Raw genomic sequence first — 27,333 nt, 5'->3', positions numbered from 1 at the left:
AAAAAGATGAACTTAGGTTCCACAAAAGTCAATTCCATATTAAGAATATTTAAAATCTTAAGGACCTAAGAAGTAATCTACTAAGTAAAATTTACTGAGATTAAATGATTCATTATATTGACCCCTCCAATCTTGCCTTTCTCCAAACTATCCTGACATATTGCTGCCAGGGCACTCTCTGAAATAAAGCTAACTGTTCTGATCATGTATGGGGCAGTTCTCCCTAAAAATCGTGGAGACTTTCTACTATGTGATAAAGTCCACATTCCTTTATCTGTGTGGGAACAGGAAGGGTAAAAAAAAGTGAGATGGGTTGCTGCAAGCAATTGCTGTGTGCAGCTAGCTCTGTGCCAGGCCCTTCACACACATTTCTTATTTAATACAACCTTGTGGAGAAGAAACTGTTTTCTGCATTCTAAGGCTAAAAAAACTGAGGCTCATCCACTATGCCCCAGGTCACACAGCCAGTGACCCTCTTGCCCTTCCAGGCCCTCTGGAGTTTAGCCCGAATATACCTTTCAAGTCTAATCTCTACATTTCCTCACCCCTGCCACCCCTTTCAGGGGAAGTTTCCGCCACACAAGCTTCTTGCTTTCCTGGAATATACCACGTGCTTTATACACCTCCACATCTTTGCACATTTTGTTCCATTAGCCTGGAATCCGTTTCTCCCTCTTCTTGGCCTGGAGCTGTTGTGTGCAAAAGACGGGTTTAGCAGCACACAGTGGTATGTCTGGGTCAGCGGTAAGATGTGTTGTAAATTATTTGCTATTACTAATAAGACATGTGAGTTTGTGCCTACTTCCCTAAAATACAAATGGATAAAATTCAAGGTTAGCCCTGCCCTAATGTGTCTCATTAAGTGACATTCAACATGTGTGGTGAGTGGGTCACAGAGGTGGGGGTCACAGCTGACACATGGGGAAGGATGCATAACCCATGCCCCGTCTTGTGTTCGTCATGGCCAGCAGTGAGCAGTGATTTTATCGCTGCACTAGTCTTCTACTTCTACAAATTATCGATACAGGTAAATGAGAACAAAGGCATGGATGAATGAAGAAGCAAAGATAGTGACCCTACCTGCATACACAGGAAAAAGATGCTAACAACACTGTGGCCAATTAAGACACATTAGTTCCTATGACCTGGGTAAAATTTATGGCAATAATGAAAAAAACATGCTAAAGTTTTTAAATTCTATGACTAATTTTTTCATTTATATCACTTTCATTGTTATGAAAGTATTGTTATGTATTTCATTGTTATGAAAGTTATTTTAATTGAAGTAGCAGAAAAGGTATAAAATGTTTAAGTTCATTTATTTATTTTAAGAGAGAGAGAACGAGCAGAAGAGAGGCAGAGGATCCAAAAAAAGCTCTGTGCTGATAGCAGAGACCCTGATGTGGGGCTCAAACTCAGGAACCGTGAGATCATGACCTGAGCCAGAGTCAGGTGCTCAATCGACTAAGCCACCCAGGTGCCCCTAGAACATTTTTTAAAAGTCCATCTTCTCCCCAGCTTTTCTTGGCTGGCCCACCCAGTTCCTCTAAGGAGTTCACTGTCAATCCATCTAGATATTCCCTCACTTCTATCCATCTAGTCTCTGCTCATACAAGTGTTGTAATTAGGAGCATGAGTCCTGGTTCCTATCTGCATGGATAAGAGTCCCAACCATTTTATTAGCCGAGTGATAATGGGAAAATTACTTAACTTCTCTAAACCTCAGTTACCTAATATGCAACATAGAAAAAATAGTAACTATATAAAATATTGTTGAGAGAATTCAATGACCCAGTACATGGCGTTAATCATAACTAACTATATATAATTGCCTTGCTAAGATTACTCATCGAGAAAAATCAGGCTCATTAACAAAACAAAGTCAAATACTGAGAAAAATAAAGTAACCGTATTTATTTCTAATTCATTAGCCAATTATAATGGCTTAATTTTAGATTTATAATTTCATTAATCGCATACTTACAAAATCTTCTGTAAGTAGCAATAAAAGAAAAAGTTCCTAGGGCATTAATGCCTTATATCCCTATAAAATGTTATGTTTTTACCAAAATCTTATTGTGCCCACACAAGTGTATCATATAGAATTGATAAATGACAATGACATATGACATTTTTATTACAATGGAAAACAGTTTGAGAAAGGCTGGCCTGGAGAACCCATTGTTCAAAATTTAACTCCAACGTCCATTCCTCTGACAGATGTGTTAATATCACCCTCAACAGAGTCGGCTGTCTCTACCTCCATGTCCTCCCTCTACTTTGCAGATAAGACTTAATAACACCATATCACAATTTATGTGTCTGACTATCTTCTATAAGTCACAGGCTCATGAGAAAGAAAGGACCTTGATTTTTCTACAGCGAGTTTCTCCAAGCCCTACAGGGTCTAGAGCTTTCACTCTATAGGTGCTCCATAAATTTTAGAAGGAATGGAAGAAATGCTGTGATGCACCAACTGGAAATCAAATTTAGATATACATGAAGATACGTTAAAGATAAATTTCCCAATTAGTGATATATTTGAAGCATAACCATTAAAGGCCACTTCCTTCCCATTTTTTGCCTAATACTACTTACTTAGTTTTCTGGTAGAAGTAATAAGTAACTCAGAAAACTATTGTTTGACCAAGTTAAAAGACAATGCCAGAAATTCACACATAATTGAGTTATGAGTGTCAAATTTTGAGAAGAGATGCAGATTTTGAAACACTGTGGAAAAAAAGACACTAGAGAACAAGATGCTGTGATCACAGAAGCATGTGCAACATTAAAAAGTGTATCAAACCCTGCAGTTGAATAGTTCAGGGACTTTTGAGAAAGTATGTATAAGAATTTTCCAAATCTTGCCTCTTTATCTTTGTGACAAATCAGCACATGTTTTTTGTTAATTTTTGTCTACTTTCTGTGCTTCAAGAAGTTTATTACAGCTAATTATATATGGATTTTACTTGGCATCTATCTAGTAGAAAATAAAGCTCTAATTCAAATGGGGGAGTCCAGTTCTAAAATGTCTTTACTTGGACACATAAAAACGCCTACATTTGGATGTTCTTTCAGTTTCTACTCCCTGTCCACAGAGGGTGAGACTCTCACCTCTGGCCTCTTGTGCGTAATACCCTGAGCAATTCAGCTGAACACCCACAGCCCTGGGCTTTCCAAAATTATTCTCTGCTCTCCTCCCCCCACCTTTTGAGGAATACAAGCAATAAATATCATGTCTTGTGTTACAGAGTTACATCTCTTCTAGCACACTGTAAGCAACTTAGAAGTAGAAACAGTAGTCCTGACATGCCTCACAAAACATTTAATAAATCTTTCTTGATTGAAAGAACAAGTAAATAAATGATGAGGTCTCCTTAATATTTAGATAATACCCTGCAAATTGTCAAAAACGTTAGCTCTTTGCCTAATACTGACTTCAGGCAAGCATTTTAGTGCCCTTGTATACAGGTACCCAAATTTAAGTCTGACTGCTTGTTGCCGTAGAGGACCTAAAAAGATGATGAGATAGTATCACTGTCAGAGGTAGATAATCACACATACACCAGGTACACGTGTGCGCACACACACGCATACACATTTTGACCTCATTTTGAAAAATTTGTCTTCATCCAAACCTATAAAGCTGCTACAAGGCAGAAAACACAAACTGCAGACACACTCCAATTATATTACAGCAGTTTCTGCTCTTGTACAATGAATTATAATGACCCATAATCTTTCTGGCAGATGCAGGGGAAACTTTTTCATTAATCTTTTTTTTTTTTTTTTTTTTATCAACTATCTATTATTTATAGAAAAGTTTTGAGGAAACAGGGGCACCTAGGTGGCTCAGCCAGTTAAGTGAAGGACTCTTGATTTTGGCTCAGGTCACAATCTCACAGTCGTGGGATTGAGCCCCACGTCAGGCTCCACGTTGCATGGACCTGCTTAAGATTCATTCTCCCTCTCTCTCTCTGCCACTCCCATGCTCTCTCTCTCTCTTTCTCAAAAAAAGTGTTGAAGAAACAGATTAAAGATACATATACAATGGAATCACCAAAGCAAATGTAAAGAACTAGAAATCAGGAAGGTAGTCATGGAAAGAAAAGAATTAAATTTAGAAAATTTACCCTAAGTATCATTGGTATCTTTTTTGGTAGTTGAGGCTAGAAGAAACATTAAGAGTTAGAATGCTTATAAAATCTGACTCTAGGAAACCAGCCAGTGAATCTTTCTACATGTAAGAAATTGATTCATATGCAATAATATCTTCATTTAATGTTCTACACAAGGAAGAAACTGTCTTCTTAGTGTTTGCTCTTAATTTAACCATTAATGAAAAGCTTAGGGCAAGATGTTAAATCATGGTTAAGTGAAAGCATTCCTAGTACAAAAGTAACATACAAAGTTGTACGGGGCAGATATGGGTCAGGCAATTTGCTGGTGAGTTAACATAATGCGAGGATGTTCTCAGAGACTGCAGAAGGAATAATTCCTTGTGCTGGTAGTCCTCAAATATGGATGATCAGTAGAACAAATTGAGGAGTTAATGAATTAGAATCTCTAGGAGTGGGGCCAGAAATCTGCATTTTAAAAATGTAGCCGCCCTTTAAATTTTTTTTTTTTTCAACGTTTTTATTTATTTTTGGGACAGAGAGAGACAGAGCATGAACGGGGGAGGGGCAGAGAGAGAGGGAGACATAGAATCGGAAACAGGCTCCAGGCTCGAGCCATCAGCCCAGAGCCTGACGCGGGGCTCGAACTCACGGACAGCGAGATCGTGACCTGGCTGAAGTCGGACGCTTAACCGACTGCGCCACGCAGGCGCCCCTGTAGCCGCCCTTTAACACATGACTCTGTGACTCCTTAGTTGAGGAGTTACTGTGTCCCTTACCCTTGCACAGAGCGGAGCACCATTCTGCTCTGCATGAAGACATGTGCTGGTGGAACAAGGTCTGCTCTGCCAGCAGGCACACGACAGCAACTGCCACCAACATGATGTCCAACAGTGTCACTTTATAGGCAGTTCCCTATCTTTTTAATAAGACAATTCTTTACCTTTTATAAAGATAGTGCTTCTACTTTGTAAGAAGAATGCTACTTACTAACTTTGATATTTGTGAAGTTATTCTGAGTTGCTACATTTAGATATGAATTCTTCTCATTTTTAAACTTCAGTGTAAAAGTATACGTTACTCTAACAAAAGAATTGCAAATACAACAAAAAATAACATGCAAAAGATACAAAAATCCACCGGATGAAAGGAACTGGCCTCTGCTGCATGAGCACTGAGACTGCTGACTGCTCCAGCTGTGGTGAACGAGCAGTCTCAAAGAACATTACAGTTATTACCAACACAGTGGGTTTGCAGTAATGCATCATAAGGAACATCACATTTTGGACACATGGAATGCATGTAGGCAAATTTGCTTTACCTATATTTTTCTTTCAAAGCTGCCTCTAGACCTCTTGTGTACTGCCAGTGTGAACCCATTGTTACAAGACAGTATTATTCCCTTTCAGAAAAAAAGGGGGTTGAGCTGGGGTTCTGAACTTCGGTGCTCTAGAAGACATGCCCATATTCTCCTTTCCACTCTATTGTCTTAACTGATACACTGGCTTATGGATATCCATTCATCTTTCCTCTCAGGCACTAGCACATGAATACAATTCCCTGTACTAATATCTGAGAGTAGAAAAACTCATTGGGCCATGTACAATGATTATAAATCAGGAAATTTACATGGCAGTTCTAGACACCTTACTGGAAGAGAGAACAACAACAAAACACTTTCAAACTGAAATAGAAAGTATTTGCTTTTTGTAATGTGGAATAAAATAGGAATTCTCAAGTCTTTCTGTAGTTCAACCAAGATCACTGTTGGTTTCGACTACATGGACCTAACATGTCCAAATCACTTTATGATGTAAAATTTATTTTTAATTTTATGTTAAATTGACATGTAATCTGAGGCTTTTTGAGGGACATCTGCAAGAGTAAATACTCTGAAGATCAGAAAATCCAGGTAAGAATCGGTGTACTAAAACCAAACCACAATGTTTAGACACAAAATTTATGTGGAAGGGTTTCATAAATTCAGTTTTATAGCATTACTATTGCTGTTATTATTGCTATTGTTATTACCAATAGCCATTATATTTTAGAAGTTAATTTCAATTTAAATTTAATAATAAAATTAAAAAATAAGTCTTTAGGAACTAGCTATGCAGGCTAAAGTGATCTGACTCTTGTGCTAAGGTAATAATGATGAACAGTCAGTACCTGTCAATCATTTTGCCTTCTTCAGATTGCTGTCTTTATTATTATGAAAATGGCCAGAGTCATTAGGGCCCGGCTCCCCAAGTGAAGACATGGCCAACCTCGCATCTGCTTTTGGCATTCAGCAATGCCCTGTGTGGCATTCACATCTGTCACTGTCAGAGGCCTTGCCCTTGCATGTTTGAAAACCCTAAGGAAGGAGAGGATAATAGGGGTATTTTTCCCTTCATATCTGGTAGTTCTGATACTGCTTAAGTATTTTTAAAATAGATCATATAGGGCACCTGGGTGGCTCAGTCAGTTAAGCATCCAACTTCAGCTCAGGTCATGATCTCACAGCTTGTGAGTTCAAGCCCTGCGTAGGGCTCTGTGCTGACAGCTCAGAGCCTGGAGCCTACTTCCAATTCTGTCTCCCTCTCTCTCTGCCCCTCCCCTGCTTGCGCTCTTTCTCTCAAAAATAAACGCTAAAAAAAAATTAAAAAATAAAAATAAAATAGATCATATAAAGTTCATATAAAAGCCAAAGGGAGGAGCTAAACTGGAAATACTGACAAAATCAGTTGCTCAGATGATAACAGTTCTGGAATGTAAACGCTGGGAGCAATCCATGATTTTGGCCATTTTCCTCCTGAGATTTGTAGGGAAGTTTGGAACGCGCCTCTAGCAAACTACATGCTCTAATGAAGGCTGTAATTTCTTTCATAGATGAAACTTCCTGTGTGTGTGTGTGTGTGTGTGTGTGTGTGTGTGGTTTTAAAAATTTATTTATTAGCAATTAAAAAAGACTTCTCACCTTTAGCGCTTCCATGCCAGCCTGGATGACAGGAGCAAAGACAGTCTCATTCTCATTAGAGTCTGCAAACATCTCTGGAATCTGGTCCAATAAACTGTAATAAGTGAATGAGTAAAAGGTTTTAAGTGTTAAGCATATTTGTAATAAACTTCAAGAAATAAGTCATTAACATTTCAAGCCTGAACACATACGGTTTTATTTTATGCTGAACACCTATGGGTGACCTTCACAGGTCATCCCTAAGGGAATGATATCTTGATATGTTCTGGAACCAAAATTTATGACTTATTTGTAACATTTACAAAAGCACACTCTTTGTAAATATTTTTTCACTATTTATATATTTGACCTCTTAGACCATTAATTCTTGGAACAGTACCTATATCTTTAGCTATTACCATCATCATTGAATAGACTCATCAATATGCAGAAAATATTTCCTTTGCATAACTTTTTTAGCAAAGAGAAGGGACTGGTTGAGTGTATCAAAAAAAAAACAAAAAACAAAACTCTTCCTTCTAGATACTGGTGTACATTTAAAATAGAACTAACATAAACGACAGAGTTTTACAATCCATACATTAAAACTCCCTTGCTAATGCCAAAACAACATGTGATTGAATCAAAATAATTCAGAACAGATACCTGATTTTTATCTAAATTATAAAATACTTGATATTTACTTGTGAATCACAGATTGGGATTCTTGATAGTTGACAAGGAAACCATCCAACAGAGGAACAAAGACCTCTCCAACATCAGTCACCACCATCATCTGAGGCTGGGCCAAATTACTCTTTACATTAAAGAAATGCAGCACTTTGTTATATGTGATAAAACCAACTCGGATTGCAGAAGTTTCTTCTTGCTCTTCCCTATGAGAAAAACACAGTGTTTGAAGTTCTTTCATATATTTATGAGACATGTTTCTATCCGAAATTCAGTAAGTATACCTTCTATAAAATAAATGGAAGACATGTTTAAAGTTTTGCTCTTAATGAATGTTTACCGTATATAAACAATACTGAGTCACAGTAGGGGGTGGGGGATATTACAAAAATAAGTAAGCTGATAAAGGAAAAAATTCTCAAAATTCTAGGCAAAAAAAAAAATCAAACAGATATGAAAATACATTTCTTTAAAATATTTATTTCTTTAATATATGTATGCTCAATCCATAGCAATTACAAGATGTGTTTTTTTTTTTTAATAAACAAGCTAGGTTTATTACATTCTTTATAAACAAAGTTCTCTCAGAAGTCACAACAAGGTCAGAAGAACAAATGGAACATCTGAAGCAAGAGAAAGGCACATTCAGATTACAAACAGGATAGCTATTTTTATCAAGAAAGGACTTGTTCCTTCTGTGTGATTCTTTTCTTACAGATTCTAGAGAATCGCAATAGAAATTGGACTAGATTTTGAGAGCTATATGCCATATAAACATATAATGTAAATATATTTAAAAAGTCACATATACGAATTGATGATATAGTTCTAATTAAGTAAACATTTGTGATGTCTTGGCAAGACAATAAAAGTAATAAAAACTCTAAAACTGTATTCATTTTGAGAGAGGGAGACAGTGCACGTGCAAGCACGGGGGTGGGGGGGCGTGGGGGGGTGGGGGGAGAGCAAATCCCAAGCAGGTTCAGTGCTGTCACCGCAGACCCCATTGCTGCTCCATCTCAGGAACTGTGATGTCATGACCTGAGCTGAAATCAATAGTCAGTCGCTTAACAGACTGAGTCACTCAGGCACCCCAAAAAGTAAATTTTTTAAAGAAATCCAAGATAAGGCCTTAATCTTCCTGAAAAGAGTATAAGGCGTGAATGTTTATTTAAGTCTACACTTGAATTGAGTGGTCTAAACTCTCTTTAATGTTTACCCAGGTTTCTCTTTGTCTCCCTTACTCTCCCCCTTCCAACAACACTTCCTGATTTTCATTGGTGTATACAGCAGTGCTCAATGACATGACGGCCACAAAAGATACATGCCGTTTTCTTTGATCCTTAGATATCAGTAAAACTTATTTTGCTTAGGGACAATTTTTTTTTAAAAAAGAACCTAGTATGCTCAGCTCTTAAACTTTGTACATAGCATAGTTACTCGAGTATGAGAGAAAGGAAAATAAAGTACACGGATGAAAGTATCTGAAGTTCAAATTGTTGATCCCACTGCAGACTTCCCAATTTCAGCAGAGTACATGATGACACACTATTGACTTTACACTCTTTATTTCTTCTCTACTTCCTTTGCTAATTGAAGGTATTTGTTCTTCATTGTGGCCTTCATGAATGGGTGGGCAGTTTAAACAGATCCTCATAATCCGTTCCAAAAGTACTTGGTAAATGTTTAAAATATTGTGGACTCTTAGAACATTTTCAGAAATAGTACCTAATCCTTTGTAACTGCACGTACACAGACTTATACACACACACACACACACACACACACACACACACACACACACACACCCTTGAATATCCTAAACTGGATGATTTCATGCAACTAACCATTATATGATACTGTACTCATGTTCTCCCTGCCCCCCTATTCATTAGAATTTTACTCTTTAAGACCAAGCACAGATACTCTTCCTCTCTCAAACCTCCCCTGATGCTACCAACCAGAAGTTATTTCCTCTTCTGAATTTCTACAAATCATTCTCACTGGGTTCTTAGTATATAGTACCTGTTAGTTAACATAGCATGAATCCTTGACTATAAATCAATAAAGTCTCAAAGTTTATGCTCCCTGCTCCTGAAGGGTCTAGTATAACGCAAAGAATTAGAGGTTTGCTCAGGATGATTATCGTGAAGGTGAAATGCTGTATTTATTTAGGATGGCAAGTTAGAGCCCAGATTGATAAACTGATTGTATGCATCTTTTCCCAACTCCTGTTTAGTGATGTCACCTTGCTAGTTTAAAATCAGCATGGCTGGACATATTTTACACCACAGGAATGAGCAAACATTATAGTAAAGGCTTTATTTATTTGAGATCCAGTTTACCAGAGCACCACTGGTTAAGCTCCCATTTCCGAGTAAACCTTTTATTACATAAGGTGATAAATGTCTGTCAAATCCCAAGGGCATTTATTCTCTTTTAATAGTTAATTTAGAGTCAATTAAGGCAAAAGACACAAAAGAAAAATTACAGAGAAGAGTCTGGATTGCTATTTCCCATTGGATTTGAACATTTTCAAGTGATGGGAAAGGAGTATCCTGGGATTCACAGGGTTCACTTAAAATCTAAATTAACATTTTTAAAAACATCTAATCAGAACATTTCACATTATTGCAAAATATTATAACATGTTTTCATGGGAACATATTTGTTTCAATTTGTTTGAGAAACAAAGAACTATCTTAAAATTTTCTTTTCAACAGTATAACTGCCTTGTTAAATCATGACCAGAAGAAAATGAAATCTCAGCCTCTCCTTCAGATTAATTCTATGCAAATTTTATAAAGGTATATAAGGGATATCACAGAAAACAACATGTGTTTCTTCTTCTATTTTTCAATTACCACTCCCCTCAACACTTGTCCTTATTATTTTAATGGAATGAATCCGACAGAGCAAAACTGAGGATGTTAGTAACTGGATGAACTGGAATATTCCAAAGTCAAGCATTTTGAACATTTTTGCTACAGGAGCATTAAAAACAACAAGAAAAAACCCGATTGCTTGATCTGAACAACAGATAAGATATTTCAAATCTTTTCTTTTCTATTTCAGAGAAGTCAGACAGAAATGACATCTGGCAAAATCAAAGATGTAAATTCAAAGTTTAATAGTAAAGAATGGGGCCTTTACTTTTCAAAAGATCAGGTAAGAGATGAACATACCTTAGACATTAATCAAGACTTATACTGTGCTTTAAAAACACTATTTGGCATATTACCTGGTTCAAAGAAGTAAATCAAACTGATGGCTATCTTACAATAAAAAGTATAAAATTATGTATCTACAGATCCCAAAATAAACTTTGGGGAAGAAAAAAAGCAACCAGATTTGTTTTAAAATCGTTTTATTGTTTTCTCCTATCTTTTTGCTGAAGCCACAATCTGCTCTCCAATGAGATATAAGTCATAATGACATCTCAGGAAGGAGTGTGATTTCATTAACTCATATCAATAGGTTATACACTTCATATCAGCACTGTGTTGAAAAGGAGCTAGGGGTTGGCAAGGTAACCATGAGAATAGCATAGTCTAATTTAACCAGTTTGAGAGAAGGGAAAGAGAGAGACACCATTTCCAGAAATGATAGTTTTCTTTCATATGAATCAAGCTCCAACTTCAGATTTAGAATTAAAACAGCCCTGTGAGAGAAGTCTATTATAAAGTAAGTCCTATTCAGCAGAAAGTCCACAGTTCTCAAGTATCTGGGAGAATGAAGTAACAGAAACTAGAGTCACAAAGTGTCAGCAGGCATCACATGCCTTTCTTATGCCCCATCTTCAACTTGCTCCCAGCTCATTCTTCATTTTAGAATTCAGTTTGAAATCACCTCAATGTTTTTTAAACATCCCCAACTGCTTTTCCAAACCATCCTTGAGAATATTATGACTTTAGCTTCACAGATACAAACAAAACTACTCCTGGGAGGTCCAGAGTTCATTCATCTGAGCCTCACATGCACCAGTGCAGCAGCCACATGTGGAATGAATATAGAGGAATGGACACCCAAGGACTCAGGGAGCCCTAAGGGCTATGGATAGCCCATCCCTCAAAGCATCCCTTTTCAGAACAGAGATCATTCAGGAGATACGGAGGGGTGGAAGATGCTGAGACTGGTATAGACACTAGGTTTCAGATGATATTTCTTAGACTCTTTTATTTTCTTAAGCATGTCTCCTCTCATAAAGGAAGACTTTCTCCACTCCCAGGTCTCCTTACTGGATGGCAGCTCCCATCTTAAATAACTAGTTTGTATATTATGAAAAATAGCCATGTTTGCTGAAATACCTTTCCACCTTTCCTTTTGTGTACTGCTCCCTGTTGTGGCAAGGAAAGTGATCTACCTTATGCTTTAAGTCATAGGACCTAGAGGCAGTAAAGTGACAAAGGGGTTTGACGGTGCATAATACAGGAAAAAAGGAAATTTGCCTAAAAAGCTACCACGTCTGCCATACAACAACGGTACAGTTTCCTGGCACCCCTTAGAACTCTACCTACCACATGTCACAACTAGCAGTTTCCACTGAAAAACCAGCCCCTTTGAAAGTGGACAACAGACTTCCAAAGTCTTTCCCAGCACACTGTTGGGATTCTCCTTATAATTAAAATGTACTCAGAATGTTGTTTACCATAGCATTAATTTTTATCAGTTTGTTTCTTCTGCTTTGCACAAAAGATAACTCTGACTTTTTAAGGACTCAATGAGCTGGTGGCTGTTTAATTTAGAAATACTTACCCAATGTCCTCATTAGCAAAAGATATCCACGGGGCGTTCAGCACTTGCTTTCTGGCCAATAAATTAATTCAGTAATATTGTGCAAATTAGAAAAATAATGGCAGTTCCCTTACTTTGGAAGTTTTTCCAGCACAGTCTTCAGTTCTTCACATATGAGCTTCACAAGTCCATTCTTGATGTTACTATATGAAACATCAATCATGAAGATAAAGGCTGGTGGGTTGGGAGGCTTATTTTTCTATAGGAAAGCAAACAAATCACATAAATGTAATTAAAAAGTATATACATTGCATAATCAAATTAAAACACTCAAACCCTTGAAGATATCATCAAACTTTTCATTTAATATTTTAGGATATAACATCTGGGGAATTAAATCATTTTTTAGAACACAGTCTCTGATGCTATAAAAAAAGATAAAAGCTGTTTGTTTTCCAGAGTACGACCTGCGACACTGTATTGAATTTGGCAGGATTATGATATCTAACAGTGAAGCTTCATTTTTGTAGCACCCTGAAGACTTTCTCACTACAATTACCCAAGGGTGAGTACAGTCTAGTGACCAGCCTTGCTTACAACCCTCTCCTTCTAAGAAGAGGTGTGTCTGGGGGCGCCTGGGTGGTGCAGTCGGTTAAGCGTCCGACTTCAGCCAGGTCACGATCTCGCGGTCCGTGAGTTCGAGCCCCGCGTCAGGCTCTGGGCTGATGGCTCGGAGCCTGGAGCCTGTTTCCGATTCTGTGTCTCCCTCTCTCTCTGCCCCTCCCCCGTTCATGCTCTCTCTCTGTCCCAAAAATAAATAAAAAACGTTGAAAAAAAAAATTTAAAAAAAAAAAAAAAAAGAAGAGGTGTGTCTGGAAACTTGACAAATTGTGCCCCCAAAGAATACATACAATAATTGGTATTTGTCTTGAAACTAGTAGAATTTCATTAACTGGATCATGCCATTTTCAAATCTCTTCCTTTGTAAGCTCTCTCAGTTTTAAGGATATGAAATTGTATACTAAAATATAATTGTATACTTTAAAATTGTACTATATTACCAAATATTTACGTATTCTTTACATATTTATGTTAAAAATAGAATATTGGGCCTTTTCTCTATCTGTTTCAAACAATCACTACAACATAAAGCAGCTGCTATATAAATGTTTGATAGTTGTTGGTCCCTTTACTGGCTGGTGTTCAAAGAGCTCTTAGGAAGCGATTATTCAGTTAGGTCTTACAAAATATTTAGAAAACAGCCTCAGGCAAATTTAGTGACTAAAAAAAAAAAGAGTTAAGGTTAATTCAATTTTTAACTTTATGATAAATGACAAAAAAATGTTCCAAAGTAAAATTCTTTTAATTATTATAATTATAAAATTAGATGATGATGTCTCCAATTCATCTACTGGTTCATTCTCTAGCCACTACAAGCTTAGAGGTAACAGCCTTCTAATAAAAGTCTACCATTTGAAATAAGAAAAGAAGTGCAGGACTTAAAAATCATCAACATAGAAGCTTCATTGTTTTGCCACATTCAAAATCAGGCCAACAAAGAAATGAAAGAACTCTACTGCTGTCTATCTGAGCAACTTTTTTGCAAATCATTCCTGATTCCCACCTAATCTAACTTATAACACAGAGTTACATTAATTTAAATCAAATAAAAATCACTCTCATTTCCATTAATTAAACCAAAGCCTCTTTGTGACCAACCCAAATGTGTGTTACCATTCTGTGATCTCTTAAGTTCAGCATTACTAGTTCCCCACTGAACAGTTTCCATAAATCTATGGAGTCCTTCACTGTAACTTGTTTTCTACGTATGTGAAACTAATTCATCATTCCTCTAAATGATATTCTCTTCCAACATCTCTATCAATAACATCACTACACATCAATCCAAAGGCTTAAAAACATAAAATTAGATTTAACTATTCCTTTTCTTTCAACCACTGAGTCCCATTGACTATTCTTTCAAAATGCTTCTTTTACATGTTTTACCCAGTCCTTACTCTTAACCATCCAGAAGCTTGTCATCTCATGCCTAGAAAACTCTAATGACTTCATTATTGGTTGTCTTTTTAATCAATTACTCCTTTTAATCCAGCTTGCTTTGTACAGTCAAGCCTAACAGGTATGAACTTTATAAAACCCTGGTTTTCCATGACACTTTACCAAAACCGCTCTGTTAAGGGTCACAGACCTCTTGACTGCAAACGAAAGACTTTAAGTAAAATCCAGCTCTCATCCCTAACTCTCTTTTATCTATCCAATTTTAGGCATCACAGACCATTTTCACTTTTTTAGCTATCACAGCGCTGTGGTGTCATTTCCTCTCCCACTTTTCTGACTGCTTTTTCATTTTCTTATCTTCCTCAAATGATATCTTCTCTTTTGTTACCACCTGCTTTATCACAGAAATCTCTGTGCACCTCTTTTAACTAGCACCTCTATATAGGCAACTCCTCAAATTCTTTCTTATCATGGTCTCCTTTCTGAGCTCCAGACCAGCACTCCATTTAACTATAGCACACCTCCACATAAAGATCCTGTCAGCATCTTCATTCAGAATTTTGTAAGTAAGACAACATTTATCCCATCATATTCTTTACAGAAAGCATGATCCTCAAAAGTAATCTGTGTTTCAAATCTCATTTTCTCTGTGGAATTGTCCACCTTCCTTACCATCCGTAGCCAGTTAATTGTGAAGCTTTTCTGGTTCCAGTACCCAAATTTAGACCCTCATTTACTGTTTTTAAAATTATTTCTCTTTTTTATAGGAAGCTTTTTAAAAGATCTTATGTATGTATGTATGTATGTATGTATGTATGTATGTATGTATGTTTGAGAGAGATAAGAGTGAGCACGCGCATGTGAGCTCAAGCGAGTGGGGAAGGAGCAGAGGGGGAGAGAGAGAGAGAGAGATCGTGAGCAGGCTCCACCTCTAGCATGGACCCTGACTTAGGACTCAATCTCACCACCATGGGATCCTGACCTGAGCCAAAATCAAGAGTCAGATGCTCAACTGACTGAGCCGCCCTGGTGCCCCCCAATTGGATTCTTATTGTGGTAAAATATACATAAAATTTGCCACCTTTACTATTTTTAAGTGTACAGTTCAGTGGTATTAAGTACATTCACACTGCTGTGCAACCTTCACCACCATCCATCCCCAGAACTTTTTCATGTTGTAAGACTGAAACTCTATGATCATTAAACAATGACTTACATTCCCTGGTCTCTCCAGACCCTGGCAACCACCATTCTACACTTCTACATTCTTGTCTCTATGAATCTGACTACTCTAGGTGCTTCATATAAGTAACAAGTAAAATCATAGTATTTGTCTTTCATGTGACTGGCTTATTTCATTTAGCATAATGTCCTTAAAAGTTCATCCATGTTTTTAGCATGTGTCTACATTTCTTTCCTTTTAAGGCTGAGTAATATTCCACATATGTATATACCACATTTTGTTTATCCATTTATCCGTGTATAGACTCATGGACTCCTACTCCTTTTGGCTATTATGAATAATGCCACTATGAACATGGGTGTGGAAATATCTCTTTGAGACTCTGTTTTCAATTATTTTGGGTATATTCTATTTTTAACTTTTTGAGGAACTGCTATACTCCTTTTATTTTCTCCTGCATGGACCACTGCATTAATTTTCCAATATCCTTCTGTCTCCAATCTCTTTCCTCTCATTATACAAACTGCTGTCAGAATAAATGGTCCAAAAGACAATACAGATCACAGTACCACTGCCTCTGAGGACAGGATGTTTACTGAGTCCTCAGAGTCAAGCACAGAGCATGGCACAGAAGAGTGCTCAATACTGCCAAATGAATGAATAAATGTATGGATGAAAGGATTAAGGAAACAACTTCCTCTTTACCTTTAAGGAGCCTCATGACTTACTGAATTAACATAAATTTCTCTATGGCCTGGCATTTAAATTTAAGACTCCCTATAATACCCATTTAACCAACATGTATAAAAACCAGGAGATCACAGCTATGATGCCAAACCCAGTGGAATATAAAAAGTTAGTCTGTATCTCAAAACAACTTCCCAGCTTTACTTCCCATTATTTCTCAATACACATTCCTTCAACTAATTTAAGTGTTTGCCATTTTCATAACATTTCCTATCCAGAAGTCACAGTCTAATGGGTCTGGGCCAAGAATTTGGCCAGAAAAGTATTTTGTTTGGCATAGTGTTTTAAAAAATATTTGAATATGAATGTGTTTTGGGGGAAAGGGAACATACTCTCCAATTATCCTAGTCCCCATACTAACTCCACGTCACTCATTTACAATACCGGCCTTGCCCCTGAAGAAAGTGGAGTAAATGGCAAGTCCTCTGCTTCTACTGACTATTTAGTTTTCTCTTTCATTTCCACATGTCCAGACTCTGCTCCTGGTATAACCAGCTCCAATATCACTTATCCCTGATCCTCCAAATCATACATTATCGTTTGTCTGTTTTGTTATGGCACTGTAATTATTTGACTCTTACGGCATTTATCATATTTGGATTTATATCATAATTATACACTTACCAGGTCTATATATGGGAAATATCTTGAAATCAGGTTCATTATCTTGCTAGCTTTGGTATCCCTCATAGCACATAACCAAGTGTTTTGGACATGTTAGGTATTCGTTAAATGTCACAATGAATTAAAATTAAGTGGAGGGGTACCTGGACGGCTCAGTCCATTAAGCATCCAACTCTTGATGATTTAGGCTCAGGTCATGATCTTGCAGCTCATGAGTTTGGGCTCCATGCTGATAGCATGCTATCGGCCTGCTTGGGATTCTCTCTCTCCCTCTTTCTCTACCCCTCTCCCTCCTTCCCTCCCCTCCCCCTTTCTCATTCTCTCTCAAAATAAATAAACTTTTAAAAATAAAATAAAATAATAAAATTAGGTGGAGAGATGATATCTTTATTTAGAAAAGAAAAAGGCTGGCTTGGAATGGGGTTTTATATTTCAGGTACACTTTGTATGTAGATATATTCTGTAAAATTTTACATGAAAAACTTAAGCAACAGAGCTGGGATCTTTTCTTCCAGGGGAGCACCATGGTGATTTTCTAAATAATTGCTTACAGATCCACCCTATACTGATAAAGAATAAGGACATGCCAACACAGCTTTCAGTCTGGCTCCAGCACTTTCTATGTGTGTGATTTGAGTATGGCACGTAAGAGCTCTAGGCCTCAGGTTCCCCATGTAATGGTGGTACTTGCCACATGGGGTCACTTGAGAACTAAACGAAACAACACATAAAAAGCACTTAGCACAAAGCATCACAAATAGTAAATATTCAATCAATGCTAATTTTATTATATAAAATTGGTATCAAGATAAAATAAAATTAATACGGAAAAAATGTAATTTTGTAATTCTCCTTTAAGTTTGTAGTTAAAAATTAGATGGCAAAATTAAATAAAACCTTTTTCATTGTCCAAATCCCTAAAGCAACTAATTATTATACATTATTTACATTTTTAATTATAATTAAATTTGAAGATACTTACACCATCTTTTATTTTAAACCTTATTTGGAATAATAAAAGGTAAATTAAGCTTACAAAAAAATTCTTCAAAATGTATATAGATATTTTTTATTTGGTTCCTTGCCTGCTGGGTGAAATTTCCCATCAATTAGACATCTGGAACGTTTCCAGATAACAGAGTTTGAAGATACTGAGACTTTTGTTCCCAGAAATAGATTTGACTCTCTGCCGGAGTTTCTACTAAAAAAGCATAAAATCAAGATAATATAGCCTTTTTGGCAGAGAACTAGTAACTGAGAGCATAGTTATTTTTATACCATGGTTGCAAAGATCAATCAATAAATTTTCCATATCACTAGTTATAATGGTTTTATTACATTTAATTAGAATGCAAGTATTTATGGTCTACTTAATCATTCACCTTCAGTCAATAGCAGTAAAGAACAACAGTAGTTGGTACTTTAGGATTTTTTTGGTCTGTTATAAAGCATGTATACCAATAATGTTCTTGTGTTTCTCAAAATATGTTCAAAGGTTACATTTTGAATTAATAAAGTATTAACTCTTCTTTAATAACTCGTTACAGGTAATGTAGTGAAAAAATCATACAAAACACTAAAATACATGCAAAGTTATATTAACTGAAAAACATGTAAATCCAATCAGTTCAAAACACTTCTATTTAGGAAAAATGTTCTTTGCAACTTATACTCAATATGTGGACTAGGCCTGTAGTAAACACCTGATAGAATCCTGTGGGTCGGAGGCTGTTTTCTGAGAACTGGGCATCAGTAAACATTGATATTTGGAAGGGAAGTAAGAAAAAAAGTCAGGATGACTCTTTCTTCAGGTCTACCTACATATGGTACTTTGGATATAAGCCGAAATCTGAACTGATTGATACCCAAGAAAATATTTCCAAATCACTGAAGAATTTTAAAGGCCTGCAAGTTACCCATAATGATGTCACTTTCACTGTGACATTGGAAAAGGGAAATAGCCAGTCCTAGGAATAGTAACAGACGTGCAAATTCATTCATTCGTTCATTCATTCATTCCACATAATCTGATCAACTGTCTTTCCTGCACTAGACACTGTGGTAGATGCCATAAAGACAAGATTCTTGTCACCAAGGATATTGAAATCTATGAAGAGGGAAAACATTTAAGAAGATTTAAATTTCATGGAGATACCTGCAAAAACAAACATATGAACCAAATTCTATGGGGAAGAAAAAAAATAGAAGACTTAGTAAATAACTACCATAGTGAAATCAAATAAAGTTGTACATGTGCACACATGCACACACACTCACATAAAATAAAATTTCAGCTGGGTATTACACAAAGAGTAGGAGTTTGCTACGTGGAGTATATATAGATGTAATAGGAGGATGCAAAGATAGTCTGGTCAAAACAATCTTGTCTAAAAGCATGGGGATGTAAAAAGGAGTGATGAGTTCAGAGTACGTGGTGAGTGTTTTATACAACTGAAGAGATAGCTGAGGTGGGAGTATGGAGTCCAACAGTTAATGTTTTCTTATAAGGAAAGCTAAATTTTTGAATTTAATTTTTTAGATTAAGGACGTGAGGAGGAGTCTCATGCATACATCATAAAGGAAAGAAACCAGAAGCCAGAATCCCAGGCTCTCAGATAGTCCAAGGAAAATTCTAAGAGCCTTAAATCATTGTGGTGACAGCTAGCGTGCAGAAAGGCAGTAAAGAAACCTGTCATTGTCCTATTGGCCATATTGATTGAGCTTCTGCCCTGAAAGGGAGAATTTTCTGAGAGTATTGACAAAACAAAAAAAGCAGAGGCACTATATGGAACTGTTGCTTTAAGAACCCAGATTACATTATCTGATAGGGATACAACAATTAAATTACTGTTTTCTATTTCTGACACCGCTTTTTAGTTTTTAAAAATAATCACTGCACTGAGCAGTTTGGCAATTTAATCATCTCAACAGCCTAGAAGCCTTGATCTGCATCTGAGGCATTTCTACATCCCCATGACACCACCAAAATGCTTTGGTTGTGAATCAAGAGTCAGTTCTTTACATATGAAAGTTATTCACTTGAATTTGACATCAACATATAAACACTTGAAGTCCTGGGAACACTTACTCTGCAGTAATCCAAAGTAGCAACATATTCATAAGATCCTAGAGATAGTTCCGGCTTCTCATAGTGGTCCAGTCTTCTCCCGATGTGGTCCAGATGTTGGAAATAGAATGGTGGAACTAATAAAAACAAAATAAGAGAGGAAATCTTTTGTTTTCATAACACAGACAACTTAATAAGTTCTTAAAATTTATTATGGGAGGAAAAGAATTAGTTGAGGAAAAAAAAGTATTTTAAAGCTAGAATGTAGTATATTCTAAATATCCACTATTTAAAAAGCATGTGTTGGAAAGTACAAAGGTTTTCTAAAAAATCCTCTTGCAAGTTACTGATGACACATAACATTTATGATCTAGACCACTGTGAAGAAACAGGGGATAAAAGTACTGGTGTTTTTTAGTTGTCACAAAGAAAATTTACCCCTATTTAATTACCTCTTTTAAAAGGAATTCTGGCTTTTCTAACTATTTAAATTTTCAATACACCTAACAGAAATATACATTGGTTATTTGGACTGTACTATTAACTACAATATTTATTATCCTTTAATTAATAGACGTCTTCAGCCATGGAAAGTTTGCATGGTAATCTTTTAATGTTTGGGCTTCAGAGTAGAGAGGATTACTGTATTAGGGAAAGACTATACCACTAAGACCTCAGCTGAGGAACTCTTAATTTGATTCAAATGTCTAAGAAGGTTAGTTCTGGCAAAGACCTGGAAGTCATCCAACAGCACAGGAACACTTATGAGTCACACACTGAACACTTGGACAAATATGGCCTGGTATCTCTGTGAAAACAAACTCCTGTTGCCTTGAGATTAATAGGGCTGGCTATTAAACCACTGACAATAGAAGTATTTAGAATAACCAGCAATACTCTGGCTTTAAGCGTTTCATAAAGAACAACATTTTCATTTGCAAAACCACAGAAGTAATATGTTTTCTGTTAAAATGAACAACTCAGTCTACTTTATTTTTAGTTGTGAACTAACATTTACAAGACTATTTTTGCAGTTTGGACTTAAAAATAATCACCAAGATTTTTCTATTTTCTTACTATATCGTGGCCATTTCTTTTAAGCAAGTTTTATAACATTCTTATGTACATATGGATTTCTGAATTTGGAAAATTCAATGTTTTGAAAAGATGAGGGAAGTGGGAAACTAACAGTCTCAGCTGAGATAAGTAAACTATGAGGGCCTAATCCTGCTATTTTGTTACTTTTAGTTGAGGTAGATGATGTTGGCTATTTACGATTATGGTGTGATAAATTCTACATAGTGTAACCTATAGTTAAGTTTCATTCACACATCTACATGTAACGCATGAAATTTTTCCTTTTAAAATGAATTTCACATTCATTAGCATTTAATATTATCTGTTGTGTTTATAAGACAAAATTCAAGTCACACTGTAAATTATGCACTACAGTTGTCTCCTGCATGCCTTTTGACCCCACATGCTTCCCACTGTGTCATCTCTGGACACTTTGAAGGGAAATAGAGTGAAACCATGTGATCAAGCTTGCCGGGTTCTTTCTAACTTCCATAAACCTCTGTCTTCTTTAGACCTAAATGAAGAATGCAGGTGTCAGTGTAAATCTATGGGAGTCTGGCTCCTCTTAGGGACAAATGTTTGAGCCTAGTATGAATAACCCTATAGGAAAATGAACATAGCAGCCTCCTAGGAGCGAATACCCAAGGAAAGAGAATTCATTACGGGGAGATACAAGAATTCTGAGTGGTTTTTCTACCAGGAAGTGGCTGTGCTCTGAGCTGACACTTTGGGTGTGAGGCCAGGGTGTTACACCAAACTGAGGATCTTGGATCTAGAAGCCACATAGATTTCTGATCACCTTTCTAAGAAAATTGAGGGCTTGGATAAAGACACAGAGGTGTGGGTGATTTTGGTGGAGGCATTTATACAAATGCTGCAGGAGAGGTCTCTGCCTTCTCATCACTCTTCCCCAAAAAACTAAAGTATAGGGAAATGAATTGTCACAGGGCTCCTGAAATCCAGGTCCCAACATTAAGTAGTAGCCAATGACTTGGTTGCAGATTTCATCCAAGATGAAACAAGGAATAAATTCTTCCCTAGAGGGGCGCCTGGGTGGCGCAGTCGGTTAAGCGTCCGACTTCAGCCAGGTCACGATCTCGCGGTCCGTGAGTTCGAGCCCCGCGTCGGGCTCTGGGCTGATGGCTCGGAGCCTGGAGCCTGTTTCCGATTCTGTGTCTCCCTCTCTCTCTGCCCCTCCCCCGTTCATGCTCTGTCTCTCTCTGTCCCAAAAATAAATAAAAAACGTTGAAAAAAAAAATTTAAAAAAAAAAAAAAATTCTTCCCTAGAAAGAGAAGTAAGGGTGGAGAACCAAAAGAATCTGGCCTCACAGGGAGACCCAACTTGCACTGAGTGGATGCCACAGTTATAGCAAGGAGAGAGACATCCCAAGAGGATGGCAGTTTTTGAGATGAGGCTAGAAACCAATGCTTCCACTCCATAGCAAGGCATTTAAGAACTGACCAAAGGTTTTGTGAGACTCACAATGCCACTTTCTAGCCCTGTAAGTAGGACAAAACCATGGGCTGTAATAAGGGGGCAGGGAAACAAGGAGCTCTCCCACCAGAAAACACTCACGGAGCTGAGGTGCCATGAATGCAATGACATAGGCAGAAAGTTGTGCCTTAGCTCACTCATCAGTAGGGAGTAGCCAGCAGCCACAGGACACATGGCTCCTGGGCAGATAGGGTACTATACATTCTTCAGATTTAATGATCTGCAGGGAAGCATGTCTACAAAGACAAGGAACAAAGGAAAACATGTAGAAAGTTCATGCTCTCATAATCATTACATGGTTCTAGAAAAACTCTAGAAACGTAAATGAATGTGGGAATGTTTCAGGCTGAGTATGTGCTTTACTTAACACAAAAAAACTAAAAAAAAAATAGACACATTATGAATATAATAAATGCTAAATTGCTTTTACCAAGTTTGTGGGTTTTTTTTTTCCAACATCAGTTCATACTGGAATGAAACTGAAAATACAAAGAATCTGGAAAAGCCCTTCATAATAATGTTTTTTTTTTCCTTGTTAAACAATGCAACATTCATACTGAAGGGAAAAAAAAATCTATACACATATTAAAGCCCTTAGTTATACCAGAGTTTTCCTAAATACTGATGAGCTCACATTCAGGAATAATTCAGAGGAATAAAGAGAAAAAAAAATCTCTCCAACTTATCATCCATAAACACAGATAAAATAAAAGTTCTTTATAATTTCCATGGAAGGAAACCAATCAGAACGTGCTCTACGCCCCTCCCAGCCTCATATAAGTGCATTTATTTGCACCTGCAGTTTCCCACATAAAGTTTCTGTGTTTCTCATTTTTATAAGAAACATTTCAGAAGTGGGTAAGTCCTTTTATTTCCTAATCCCCTTCCACAAAGGCTCAGTTAGAGGCAAAATAAAATTTTACCTCTCATGCTTATAGATGATAAAACTGAGAGACTTTTTCTTTCACAATGCCTCTGAGTTATTCTTGAATGTGAGCTCACCAGTAGTTAGGAAAAGCTCAGGTGTAATTAAAAGCTTTAATATATATATTTTCCCCTAAACTAAGAAGTATAATATATTTCAATTAATGAAGAGCTTTTACTAAGAGCATTTATTGGCATCACTTACCATCATTCACACAGTTGCAAAATCCACACTGATACCTCCTTCCTCCTTCAATGAACTGCATAAAGGGGCACATGTAGGCTTTGCACCTGTTGCATCTGACTGGTCCATTCTCTCCATGATTTACCAAGTAAAGGGGAGTCTAGAAGAAGTGAAATGAAGAGACAGGTGGGTATAGGACTTTAAGGTACTTCAGAATGCTATGCAATAACTGTAATTCGAAAAGTCTTCCAAGGGATTCATTAAGGAACTCTTAACTCTTAGTGTTTGCCAGGAAGGTAAAGATGCCTCTCTTGATACCTTCTGAATTCAAGGCCATACCCAAACAAAAATTAATTTGTATTTTTATCTCACTAATAAGGACACATGTATGTTTGTGTATTTATGTATATGTGTGTATATATATTTATCTGTAAGTGTGTGAAGACAGAGAAACAATACAATGATGGCAATAATATTTAATAAAGCATATGTTAAAAATGTCCTGGACACCTTGTATCACATATTTTGCAAGGTTTGTTCATTGATTATAAATAAGGCAGCGAATTGGGTCTGATTTTAAAAGCATTCGTTTGTATACAGGTCTAGTTTGTCTAGATAGTTCCATCAAAGAATACAAAATGTTTCTTCAAAAATGCAACTATCTGAATAAATATGCAATAATATTCACTTATTTAGGCAAGGACGCTGATTCTGCCTTTTCTGCTTCTTTATCCCATGACAAAATGTACTTTCAGTGTCATTGGTCATGAATTGCCAGAACTGAAAAAATAAATATTTCCACTGCTCTTCCTATAAACATGCATAAAAACCATTACACAGCTTGAACGTGGAAAAACTCAGCATTAGAGTCTGCCTTGTTTTTCAGCCCTTCTGGCTTTCAGAATAAAACCACAAAGATTCTTCTTGTTTTTATAAATCTCCTTTAAAGATAACATTTCTAGAAAAGCTTGAAAATTACAGGGTTTGGCATGTTAACTATGTTTTTCTTTAAAGAAAAAGATGTAGCAGACTGCTTTTTAATGGAGACCTGAGGAGGAGGAAGAAGGTGGCGGATGAGGCTGGGTCATAAGGCCATTTTCTACTCAACTTACAAAACTGAGATTTATTGTTTGTCCCTGTCCAGATGTTCAGTGTGAAAACTAATCTACTGTTGAGGTTTGAGAAATGAGTTGTGAGGTTTCATAGCAGAAAACAATAACACAACACATAGCAGAAAATAATAACAACAACCACAGGTTTAGTATAATACATGAAAGAATCAGGGAAAGGATAAAAAAAAAAAAAAATCAGGATCACTTCCCATTACCTCTGCATTGGCCTCTGCCCCTCCTCTTGCCTCAAGGAAGCCAGAAAATGGATTGGATTTTCTTATATGGGGTCTCTTCTGATCCACACCATGGGCATAGCTCTCGTGCCCCACTGGTAGGATTGTGACAAGGATTAAATGACGGATACATGTGCAGTACAGAGCATTGTGCCTGGCACAAAATTGTTGGACAAAAGGTAACTGGTGTTGTTGTATCTATACAGAACAACCTTTCCTCTGTCAAAATCACTCAGCTCAGAAGAGACTGTGTTTAGGGGCGCCTGGGTGGCGCAGTCGGTTAAGCGTCCGACTTCAGCCAGGTCACGATCTCGCGGTCCGTGAGTTCGAGCCCCACGTCGGGCTCTGGGCTGATGGCTCGGAGCCTGGAGCCTGTTTCCGATTCTGTGTCTCCCTCTCTCTCTGCCCCTCCCCCGTTCATGCTCTGTCTCTGTCTGTCCCAAAAATAAATAAAAAACATTTTTTTTTTTAAAAAAAAAAAAAGAAGAGACTGTGTTTAATGAGAGAATTATAGTTTGATAAATTTAAGATAGGTTTGAGTTTCTAAAGGCATTTGTTTATATAAACATGTTAATTAGCTAACTTGTTACTGTAAACTGCCACTGTTAAAATGATCTAGAAGAGAGGGAACCTACCTTCCAGGATATTCTGATACAGGCTAATGGCTAAAGTTGAGAGCCATGGAAGATTTTAAAAACCCTCCCCAGGAATTTGACTTAAATGCATACATATTCAAATATTGACACATACAATACTTTTTATTATACACTGTGTTTGAGAGGCAAAAACTGACAAATGTTTGTCCTCTTTAGCTGGCAATAATAACTAATCTGAGGGAACAAAAGGAAAGCAAGCAGAAAGATACAGGACCCAACCAGAAATTGTCAGGACAGTGAATGGAGAATTAGAATAAGAAGTGAAAGATAACAAAAATGCAATAACAACATAGCTATTTCTGGATCAAAACTATCAAGCATGATTTTGTTGCTGTTCTTCTCTACAGCTGCAACCTCTGAGATCAGAAGATGTTTTCAAGAATTAAACCAGGGAGAAAGTCTGCAATTTGCCTGCACTCCAGCCAACTTTACTTCTCTCATCCTTTTATTTTGAGAGTTCAAAGACTATAATCAATTCCCTGAGAGACTTTAGAAATATGATGCCATTATTTGCCAAACAAAGCAGAGGTAACAAGAGGAAAATTAACCATATTTTTACTGATATGATTTACCCAAAGACAGGCCCAGCCTAAAATTACTGTGAAACTGTCAGCAGCTAACACCTTAGCATTCCAGTCCTGGCAGATTCAAACTTGCAGAACCAAAAAGTAATGTCTAGTAATAAACTGGAGTCGAGTAGTGACTGTATCTAGGCTGTTAAATACATTTACATTTTTTTTTTTTTCTATTTTCACTCTTTGGAAACTGGATGATGGATAGGTAAGTAAGGTCTTCAGACAATTGAGGTGACAGTAAAGAATGTTAAAAGCTTTTTAACTGTTTACATTTTCATTGGGGGCAACAGAACAAAGTTTCTAAGTTACACTGCCTTGTTTCATCTCTCTCAGGCCATGTTGAAAACTATCAGAGATTTTCTTTGCTCTCTCCAGATGTCCGCTTATCTGTTGTACAGTAGTCTGTGTGAGCTCATAAATAGCTAATCTCACTTTTCTTCTCAGTTCAACTTTAGTGTATATGGCTTTAAAAAAAAAAATCTAATTAGTTTCCCAAAAAATCTCTAAGTGTTTTTTCCTTATCAAGAACATTATATCATATTTACTTTAAACTTATTTCCAGATTTTATAATTTTGTTTATAAATGGGCTTTAATCTTTTGGCTTCTAGTATATTTCTGCCTGCTCTTTCTTTTCTGTTCTCCTCTTTAATAGAAAAAGTATTGTTGGTTCTGATCCTGTGTGGCATGAACTTATACAACATGAAAGTGATGGGGAAGCTGAGTTAGGAAGAGGAAGAATAACATTTGAATCTTTTGCTTGTAGTTTTGGATTACCAGGGCTATGCCAAATACTTTACTGATACTAATTTTAATTAGGATGCTTTAATTGAATAAAATGTCTCTCTTTTTTTTTTGTGCATGTATAATACCATGCTCAATTCTGGGCCACAAGAAAGTATATAACTCACTGAGAAATAAGGTTGAGTGTTAAAATGATGTGACTTAAAAGCAAAGCA

At 36.7% G+C, this 27,333-nt stretch overlaps 1 protein-coding gene across 5 annotated transcripts in view; it reads right to left on the bottom strand.

Annotated features, from left to right (window-relative positions):
- SEC24D (SEC24 homolog D, COPII coat complex component) overlaps positions 1-27,333 on the bottom strand; it is a 108,205-nt gene that overhangs the window by 22,545 nt on the left and 58,327 nt on the right. For all 5 annotated transcript variants that reach the window (XM_058721515.1, XM_058721513.1, XM_058721517.1 and 2 more), the window contains exons 9-13: positions 23,822-23,960; positions 20,142-20,257; positions 12,615-12,739; positions 7,761-7,952; positions 7,078-7,171 (exon numbers count right to left, since the gene is read on the bottom strand). In XM_058721515.1, the coding sequence (XP_058577498.1) occupies positions 7,078-7,171; positions 7,761-7,952; positions 12,615-12,739; positions 20,142-20,257; positions 23,822-23,960 (666 nt within the window). The remainder of the gene's footprint in view (positions 1-7,077; positions 7,172-7,760; positions 7,953-12,614; positions 12,740-20,141; positions 20,258-23,821; positions 23,961-27,333) is intronic.

This window comes from Neofelis nebulosa, chromosome 3 (assembly GCF_028018385.1).
Source record: "Neofelis nebulosa isolate mNeoNeb1 chromosome 3, mNeoNeb1.pri, whole genome shotgun sequence".
In the NCBI taxonomy this organism is placed as follows: Eukaryota; Metazoa; Chordata; class Mammalia; order Carnivora; family Felidae; genus Neofelis; species Neofelis nebulosa.
This window is presented reverse-complemented; position numbering and strand designations above follow the sequence as displayed.